Source organism: Geotrypetes seraphini, chromosome 1, assembly GCF_902459505.1.
Source record: "Geotrypetes seraphini chromosome 1, aGeoSer1.1, whole genome shotgun sequence".
Classification (NCBI taxonomy): Eukaryota; Metazoa; Chordata; class Amphibia; order Gymnophiona; family Dermophiidae; genus Geotrypetes; species Geotrypetes seraphini.
The window spans coordinates 451,790,327-451,800,288 of NC_047084.1; the positions used below are offsets into that span (position 1 = coordinate 451,790,327).

At 43.4% G+C, this 9,962-nt stretch overlaps 1 protein-coding gene across 3 annotated transcripts in view; it reads right to left on the minus strand.

Annotated features, from left to right (window-relative positions):
- KDM5C (lysine demethylase 5C) overlaps nucleotides 1-5,790 on the minus strand; it is a 261,961-nt gene extending 256,171 nt beyond the window's left edge. For 2 of the 3 annotated variants that reach the window (XM_033921375.1, XM_033921366.1), the window contains exon 1: nucleotides 4,158-5,790. In XM_033921375.1, the coding sequence (XP_033777266.1) occupies nucleotides 4,158-4,301 (144 nt within the window). In that variant the 5' untranslated portion in view covers nucleotides 4,302-5,790. The remainder of the gene's footprint in view (nucleotides 1-4,157) is intronic. The other variant, XM_033921383.1, reaches the window with a different exon arrangement.
- Nucleotides 5,791-9,962: the final 4,172 nt, after the last annotated feature.

The following is a 9,962-nucleotide window of genomic DNA, read 5'->3' on the forward strand; positions in this document are numbered from 1 at the left end:
GTCTTGAATTGGCAGTGAAGGAGAAGGGAGCTAAGCGCAGCTTATCTGAGGAACGGAGTTCTCTGGGAGGTGTATTAAGGAGAGAGAAGTGAGGAGAGATACTGAGGAGCAGCACAATGAACACACTTGTAGGTCAGCAATAACATCTTAAACTGTATGTAATGGCAGATAGGGAGCCAGTGAAGAGATTTAAGGAGAGGGGTGACATGAGTTGGTAGAAGATGGGTTGTGCAGCAGAGTTTTGCAGAGTGCCAGGATGAGGCAGCACTGTGGGAAACCAGTAAGAAGTAGATTGCAGTAATCTAAGTGTGAGGTTCAAGAGTGTGGACAAGGGTCCGGGCAGTGTGCTCAGAGAGGAAGGGGCGAATTTTGGGTTATGTTGTAGAGACAAAAGTGACAAGCCTTAGCAGTTTGCAGTTTGTTGGATGTGTGTAGAAAATGAGAGGTCAGAATCGAAGACGACTCCAAGGTTACAAGCAGAGGAGACAGACGATGACAGTATTATTTACCGAGATGGAGACAGGAGGAGAAGCCGCGAGGGTTTAGGAGGAAAGAGGAGCAGCTCAGTCTTGGACATATTTCGTTTCAGATGATGGCAGGACCCTTGTGGGTGAAACACAGCCAGTGTTGGGCGCTTATGTATCACATGTAGCTAAAAAAAAGTGCAAGATGACAAGATTTCCTGTTTCAATCTATTTATTATTTTGCCATCATTCCTAGCTGAACAGGTCAAAGAATGGAGGGGCACAGAGCAGATTATTGTCCTGGGAGAACCAGTTCCTGTACAATGAACAATGTGTAATGAGGGATGCATATTCCCATCAGCATATTATATGGGAATGGCACAGGTTGGGAAGGGAAAGAAGAGATGCCCTTCACTTTGGCAAACCCTAGAACAGGGGTATGCAATTCTGGTTCTCAAGAGCCACAGGCAGGTCAGGTTTTCAGGATATCTACAATGAATATATGTGAGATGGATTTGCATACACTGCCTCAAGATGCATAATCTATCTCATGCATATTTATACCCCTGCCCTAGAACCTCTGAGTGCTGGTACTGCTATGCCACCCAGAATACACTGGCAGAAGCACTGCATTGATTTGAGACACCAGTACTAGAGAATGACACGGAGACAAATTTTTCCCCGCCCCACGGGAAGTCATTTTCCAGTACCATCCTAGCCAGTTCTTTTCCTGTCCCATTCCCACAAGCTCCAACCTTATCTGCAACAAGCCTCAAACACTTTAAATCATAAGTGGCTGAGGCCTATGTGGTCAAGGCAGAGCTTACAGGAATGGGACAGGGACAAAACTCATGGGGATGGGATGGGGAAATTGAGTTCCTGTGGGGACGAGGTCAATTTTTTGCCCCGTGACATTCTCTAACCAGTACCAAATACAGAACGAATACAATCAAAGAATCCCATAAACTTTTAAAAGGGTGCCACTGGACTAAAAGCAATGTGAACCTTGAAAACTACTCATGAACCATTATGAGGGGGTGCTGAAAAGTTATCAGCCCAACCAAGAATGACATGGATATGGTTCAATCAATGATGTGAAACAATGTCAATATCATCAAATTTTGTTTCTGCAAATTGGCACTTAATGAAATAAGATAAACACTCTTCACAACTACAGTGGCAAAATAATACTCTGAACTTAGAAAGTTGGTTGGTTGGGCTGAGAACTTTTCAGGATCTCCTCTTACTACCCAGAGTTTTTAAAATGTACACAACCAGTTCATTGCTCACAGCATTATCAGAGGAGCAACAGAAAGGGATATGTCCTGGGAACCGAGTTACCAGTTAACTCCGAGCTAGAAAATGTCACCTGCAGTTTCTAGAAAGAAGTAAGTATTTGCCCTCTAGACCACTCTATTTATAAGGAATGCCACCTTCCACAGGCTGAATTCTTCCACTTACATGTTTTGCATATGCCATCTCTGAATCTTGCAGCTTAGCAAGGCAGTAGGAAAGTGAACAAAAATAGACCTGCAAGCAAAGTTTCGGGCAGGCTTCAGGGGCCACAGATGACTTGGCTTGGGAATTCAGAATAACCAGGCTCTCTAACAAGACTTTCTTCAAGATTATCAGTAAAGACACACACACACTCATGTCATTTATAAAGCAAGCATTAGGCCTAAGCAGACAAACAGAACAAGTACAGTAGTGCTGAGATTAGAAGGGAGCAACACTTAATACAGTAGACTCTCTGTTAACCGGAACTCAATTAACCAGAACAAAATCTAAGAAATACTGTAATACTTTAAATAAAAATGAAAATAAAATCAATTTCTAGCAGAACTTGAGTGTAAACTTGGGTACAGCCATGCTTTGCCTACCACATGTCTTGTAGTTTATCTGGAACAGTTTATGGTATTGCATAGTATGGGGCAGTGATCTTAAACTCAAACCCTTGCAGGGCCACATTTTGGATTTGTAGATACTTGGAGGGCCTCAGAAAAAAGAATTAATGTCTTATTAAAGAAATTACAATTTTGCATGAGGTAAACTCTTTATAGTTTATAAATATTTCCTTTTGGCTAAGTCTTAATAATATTGTCATTTATAGCTAAAGAGACATATGATCAAGAAACTGTTTTATTTTACTTTTGTGATTATGATAAACATACCGAAGGCCTCAAAATAGTACCTGGCTGGCCACATGTGGCCCCCAGGCCGCGAGTTTGAGACCACTGGTATGGGGTATAGTATTAGTTAGGCCTATTTTTGATAGTAACTCTCAAGCAACCAGAAACTACATTTATCCAGCATCTATCAATCCCCATGGGTGCCGGTTAACTGAGAGACTACTGTAGCTATCTTTGTCCCTTGAAGAGATCAACTAACCACTTCTATTGTTCTCTTTTGACATTTAATGTTTGTATTACACAGCTGCCACCAAGAGGTCACTAAAGAGATGTAAACAATTAACTAGTCCCAAAACACATACACATACACAGTGCCTTATTCAATTTTCAAGAAGGAATGTCTTTAGAAAATAAGGCTCACAGAATCACTCAGGTGGTCCAAAAAGAGTGTAGTCACACCTATGGTTAAGTCTGGTGAGTGAAAGGAAGCAAAATCCAGAAGAATCAAAGCCTGGGTCTTATATTTATCTCCTCCCACAACCTGCATTACAAGTGATGATCCTGATCTTGGGTTGCTGCTTCATCATCATCTCCACCCTAGCAGTGGGACAATAATACTCCACAAGCCCCTTTCCTTTTCAGGAACAAAAACAAAAAGACCTCAGCATCTCTCTAAACACTTGCACTGGCTTGGAAGATCAGCAGCAGCCACAGGCCCAAAGCCTCTCAACACAACTCCTGTATACAAGGCTCACCCAAACAAACTAAAAGTGAACAGGATGGGAGAGGATGAGGCATAAAGGGTTACATGAACCTTCATATACATTAAATTTCAAAAGTAAACCAAGAAAAAAAAATAGTTATGAGTGGGTGTAATAATGTAGGGAAATTGTTGTCTAGGGACCTGAGCCAATGGGGGAAGAAAGAATTTATCCCAATGAGCTGCTAATCTGGGACATAGTTTGGCCTTCCTCCAGTTTACATGTAGACAAAGCAGTCTAGGTAAAATTAATGTTGATAGTCTTTTGACAAACCCTTTTAACCAACCATTTCCCCCAGAAAGGGATGGAGGTTTCTGGAAACGGTGTTCTACTTTGTGTAGCAAGAGAAGGTACCTCATTTCAAGACAAAGTGCTGCACTATAGGCCCAGGAAAAGAATGGCGTTTAGTTCAGACAAAGAAACCACGGAACAATTGTGCTTACATACTAGGCCTGCATTACCAAGAAAGCAAGCAGTAAACAAAGCTTTCTTGCTCACCATAAGAGAAGTGATTCCTCCAAAGCAAAAATGATGCAAACAATATTTGTGCGATGGATAATTGCAATAGGCTTTATTGATGTGTCAGCTTCGATAATGAATGGTTCCTCAGTACGTGAGAATAGAGGAACATCAGGGCTACCACAGACTGCATATAAAGTTCAGGGGTGAAAATATGCCTCTGTATGGACCAAGTATGTCAACCAATTGGTTCTACCGATATAAAACACTCCTCGTATACACAGATGTTCAACGCTAATCAGTGCCAGACTGCATTCAATAAAATAATCAAAGGACATACTAACCACAGGTGGTCTGATCTTGCAGATCCCAGATTTCTCCGCAATGGGCCTTATTTTTGCTATGTATCCCAAGGGGTCTTTAAATTCTTTCCATGTAGGCTCAAAAACAGGACACTCAGGAGGAGGAAGCCAGTCTTCTGACTCCATTGCTTATTCTCAAGTAATCAGCTGAAGGGATGGAAAAGCAGTAGTCTAATATAAAGGGAATCCTTCTCAAAGCTAAATTTTGATCAGGAATCCCCAACAGGGTGCACAGTTAGTCCCCAGGTGGTTTCCCAGGCATTTTCCCCCCCTCCCCTTGATAAATCGCTGGAAGACAAGACAGGCAATGACTTAAGGGTGACAAATTTCCCAATATTCCTAAGGCTTAAGACCTTGGTTCATGTCCAGGTAGCCAAATAACAAGGGAGTAAGGGACAAGCTGATGGGAGGGGGGGGGGGGAAGGTGTTGAGGCAGGTCTGAGTCACAAACGTACTGGGTGGGGGGTGTACGGAGAATCCCTTCTCCTTCAGGTCTCAAAGAATAGCACAAACTCCACCCCTGTAGTTAAATGGGCCTGAGGAAATGCTACAAGGCCTGGACCTCTTTTTCTTTTTCCCAATCCTTTCCCTGTTCTCTCTTGCCAACTCTCAGCACAGAGCTTGGACACTTCAAGGTTTCTTGAACAGTAACTAAGCCCAGCTCAATTCCCCCAGCATAAGAATCTCTCGTGGCTGGTCTAGCAACGTTTCCCTCCGAGGTCAGGCCCAGCAGTTCTCAGGGTCTCTCAGTCATGGTATAATAGGTTCACGAGGTCTCCCCAACAGCTTCTGGATGCTCTAGGTTCGATCTAGCTCGATCTTTCACCCCGTGAGCAGAAAAATGGGGAAATCTCTTACGCCATCCCTCTCCATTCTCAGAAGTTGCAATCTTCTCACAATTAAGAGTCCCTCTCTTTCTCCCCCTCCCTCCCTCCCTCCCCCCCCCCCCCGGGTCTCTGTCTAATTCGGTGTACTGGGGGGGTCTCAGGCTCTCCCAGTGCCTCCTGCCAGGAATCTTTCAGTCACTCGTCCGAGCCCGGGAGCCGCAGAGGTCGTGGGTTGCTCTTGCTCCGCGACTGGAGCTCTCCCGGTGCTCCTTGCTGGGAGTTTCTCTGAGGATGTCGAGGACTCTCTTTCGTGAGCGTATCGCTCAGTTCCTTTCAGGGCCGCAAGGCTCTCGGTTTAATGGAACCTCTTTATCGGTCCCTCGAGTATGGCGCTTAGGAAACAAGGAAGGGACGGATGGATCCCTCAGTCTCTCACACCCTCCTCCTCTCTCACAGGAACCGGAGTCACCGCCATCTTTGGGTCTACTCACACGTCCTCCCCTCGCCGAAGGACCGACCTAAACTCTTCCGCGCAAAGAGTCCCTACGTTCTCTGCAGCCCTTGCCCCACATGCGGCCTACGGGGCCCCTCGTCCAGCCAGGGCAGGGGAATTTGGAAAGGTCGTGATGCTGTCCGAGACTTTGCAGGAGAGCAAAAGCAACGCGGACAGGCCGCGGAGGGACACTATATCTAGCGGGGAAATGTAACCCACACTTGTAGTGCCGGCCCTTGTTTTGCCCGTCCAGGCGCACGTTTAAAGCTCCAGTCTGCGCCTGCGCTTCAAGAAAAGAAGGAGGGGGTGAAAACAGGAAGCGGCTCTCCCTAAGAGGGCGGGATAAAAACTTCCGCTCCCGGGGAAAAGACGTAACGTCACTTCTGTGGTTAGAGCGGAAGTCTTGGACGGCCATTTTTGATAGGGGCATAAAAAGATACAGAACCATATAGGACCACAGTGAAGAGTGGTCATTTTGCTCATGATCACTGGACAGGTTGAACCAACTCAATTTAATCCCATTCTATGCAAATACTTTTTAGTTTTGATTTCCTATTGCATTCCATATGAAAAGCAAAACTAAATCCTAGTATGCAATGGGAGAAGCCCTGGGCATATCTGGATCCAGTTGGCACCTTTAAGCTGTGCAGGCCATTGTAGCATGCATTATTTTATCACAAGTTAAGAGATTACATTACATTAGAGATTTCTATTCCGCCATTACCTTGCGGTTCAAGGTGGATTACAAAAGAGTAATAGATGGAGGGTTGAGATGCTAAGGTTTACTGTTAGGAATGTATCACACTCATTTGAAGACTCTCAGCCTCACTGTCCATGCACTGATTCTGATGCATGAGAGGCAAGTCTATGAAAAGAAAAGCCAGGTGGCCCCCATCAGTAGGAAAAAAATGCAATACTGTCTCTCTGCACCTGTTGTTAGGTGCCCTCGACTCGTGTTCAAGTCCTAGTGACGAATTACAGATCTAAAAAGAAATTGGTTTTGTGCTAGTCAGGTAAGGTCCTCCAGCGTCATCCCCATGGTTGTTTTCAACATGTCCAGCCATCTCTGCATCTACAAATAAATTCAGTGAAACCTACCACTGAGTTGATGTGGAGGGGCATTTTTTATATAATTTCCAAATCCAAGTATGGGCATGCACAAACATCCAGTAGCAAACATGACTATTTTTGCGTTTTACCTAAAAGTACATATCTCACCATAATCCCCCCTATATTGTGTGGTGAGCCCTCCAAATCCCATCCAAAACCTACTGAATGTTATGGCCTGTCCAAGTAGAGCAGGAAAAGCCCCAGTGGGCCAAATAGAGGCAGAGGCAGTCTGTTTTAATTGTTGTCTCTGCTGATGACAAGTGGCGGGTTTTGAGGGCTGCAGGGGAGGGGCTGTGTGTAAAAAGAGGGATTTACAAAGCTGTGTTAGGCTTGTATATCGCAAGTCACGATGGTATTAGCTCCAACGCTCATAGGAATTCTATGAGTGTTGGAGCTAATACTGCCGCAGCCGGCGATAAAAAAGCTTAATGCAACTTTGTAAAAGGGGGAGGGGGCAAGGATAAATTATTTTATGGTTGTAGTGTGACAATTTGCAATAATAGGGGGAAATCAGAATGGAGGGAGGGGTTTAAAACCTTTTCACATCACTGTATTCCTATTTGTTACTTTTTAATATGTATACAAGTATGTACAGCTTCATATTTTCTTTCCAGTTCAATAGAAATAATTTAACTTCTCTACTGTTATAGAGAAGATGCGGTATATAAACCTAAGGTTGTCTTTGCAACCCCTAACTACCACCACCATGCGCCAGCCCAGCCCAAACCAACTGCTGCTCAGAACACTTGCACATCTGCTTTCCTGGCTTAGAGGGAACATTGCTGTATCTATATCTACGTATAATCTATATCTATATGTGTGTATGTATGTGCACACATATGCATGTGTGTCTTTGAAAACCCACAACATATGTGATATAGAGGAGTACAGTGTGTAGAATATATGACAAGTCATGCCAATATTGCTTTAAAAAGTGTTCAGAAAAAGTGATGAAAGTAGGAGTGCACATTTAACATGTTAAATATTTAATGTACGTTAAAATATTTTAATGCATGTTACTACAGATCTGGGTCCCTCCCTTTGTGTTCTGGGCACCTCTCTCTTCCTCCCTCCTCCCATGGTCCAGTAACAAATGCAAGGTCATCCATTCGGGCTGTAGAAACCCAAGAGAACAGTGCAGTTTAGGGGGTGAAGAAAGAGGAGTGGGCTTGGGTGTGATAGTATGAAATGATCTTAAGGTGGTCAAACAGGTTTCCGTTGTATGTTTGTCTACTGATATGTTGTTATTTAGGCCATTGTCATTCTGTACCTTCTTTATTTTCTTTGTGAAGAAGTTGTTAAATTCTTTACTAGTTAGGGAGCATTTGATTGTGATTTCTTTCTGGGGGGGTTTCGCTAGCAAACCATATACTACTTGGTATAGGGTTTTTGTAGAGTTTCTGACTCCGAGGATCTTTTTTGAGAGGTATTCTTTCTTTTCTTTAGGTATCTTCCTGATATAAATTCTGTTGACTCTAAGTCAGGTTTTTCTAGCTTCCTCATCCTCATTAGATTTCCTCCATTTTCTTTAAAATTTTCTTTTCTTTCTTTTTAGCTTCATGATTTCTTCTGATGGGCTGAATCCATCTTTTCTTTTGTTTGGTTTTTGGTCCAATGCCTCGCCCCCATATCATCCATTCTGTAAGGTCTGTGATCTCAGTTTCTAGGACTCTTCTAAGATGTGTCTCCAGTCTGTTTTTTTTAATTTGGTGCTATGAAACTTCTCCCTATTCTCGGTCTCATTCTGGAGGTTTTTGTTTGTTTCCTACTTTCTGGTTGTCATATCCAGAAATGTATTATGTGGTGGTCTGTCCATAGCACTTTCATAGCTGTGGAGTTGCAGTCCCCTATATCAGGGGTAGGGAACTCCGGTCCTCGAGAGCCATATTCCAGTCGGGTTTTCAGGATTTCCCCAATGAATATGCATGAGCTCTATTTGCATGCACTACTTTCAATGCATATTCATTGGGGAAATCCTGAAAACCCGACTGGAGTTCCCTACCCCTTCCCTATATCTTCCTCCCTGCCAAACAGTACATCTAAAGCAGGGGTCTCAAAGTCCCTCCTTGAGGGCCGTAATCCAGTCAGGTTTTCAGGATTTCCCCAATGAATATGCATGAGATCTATGTGCATGCACTGCTTTCAATGCATATTCATTGGGGAAATCCTGAAAACCCGACTGGATTGCGGCCCTCAAGGAGGGACTTTGAGATCCCTGATCTAAAGTGTGTCCCTTAGCATGGGCTTTTTCCTTCACTGTTTGGTATAGTCCTAGGTCTTCCAGTTGTTGGACTATCTGTTGGGCTTTTTGGCATGTTGGGTCATCTACATGAAGATTAAAGTCACCGCATACCCAGAAAGGGAAGAATTTTAAGTTGACTTCTGTAATGAGGTTCACAATATTTTGCCAACCCACTCCGCTCTGAGGCTGAGAAATGACTATGCATCCCTACAGGAAGATCCCTCCAAATAGAAACAGCTCATAGGCGCTCATACAGCCACTTCATCCCCCTTCTTTGGAACCAATTGCCCGCCCAGATCATATCACCAGACTCACTGATGACCTTCCGGAAAATGCTGAAGATGCATATCTTCAATTGAACAGTCCTAATGGACAGCCTCCTCATTGCTCCTCTTCCTTAAGCGCCCTCTCCTTCTATCTCCTCCCTTTGTTCCTCCTTCCCCTCTATATCCCCTCATCTGTCCCTCCACGAATGCCTGTAAATTTTGTCCCATAATTTTATTTGTGAATGTCAATTGTAACCCGTTCTGAGCTCCCAGGAGAAAGTGATAGAAATCTAAATAAATAAACATTTTGTTTCCTACTGTAAGAAGTACACATTCCGCTCCTATTGGTTGGGCCATTTTCATTTACTAGAATCCCAAGTTTGATTTGTGTATTACTGCTACACTCCCTCCTCTCTTACCTATTCTATTTTGGAGCATGATGTGGTAGTCTGGTGGACACACTTCGTTTATGACTACCCCACTGCTGTCGGTGAGCCAGGATTCTGGTATCACCAGGAAGTCCAGTGTGTGTTCCTTTATTAGGTTTGCGATCTGAATTCCCTTCTTGTTCATTGATCTCTCCATGGTGTATTTTGTTTTTGTGCTTGCTGGTTGGTGTGTATTTGTTGTCTGTTTGGGTTTTTTTTTTCCTTTTGTATGTTTTTGTGTTGCCAGCCCTCTCCCTATTGGTATTTATCTTGTTGAGTCCTTTCCAAAGCACATTTTATTTTGTTTGGATGGGTTGTTCAGGATTTCAAAACAACTTATATATAGATATATATATAAGTATTCTAGCTAAGTCTTTTATTATTATGTGCTTTACCAAGTTTAACTATGATGGTATTCAGT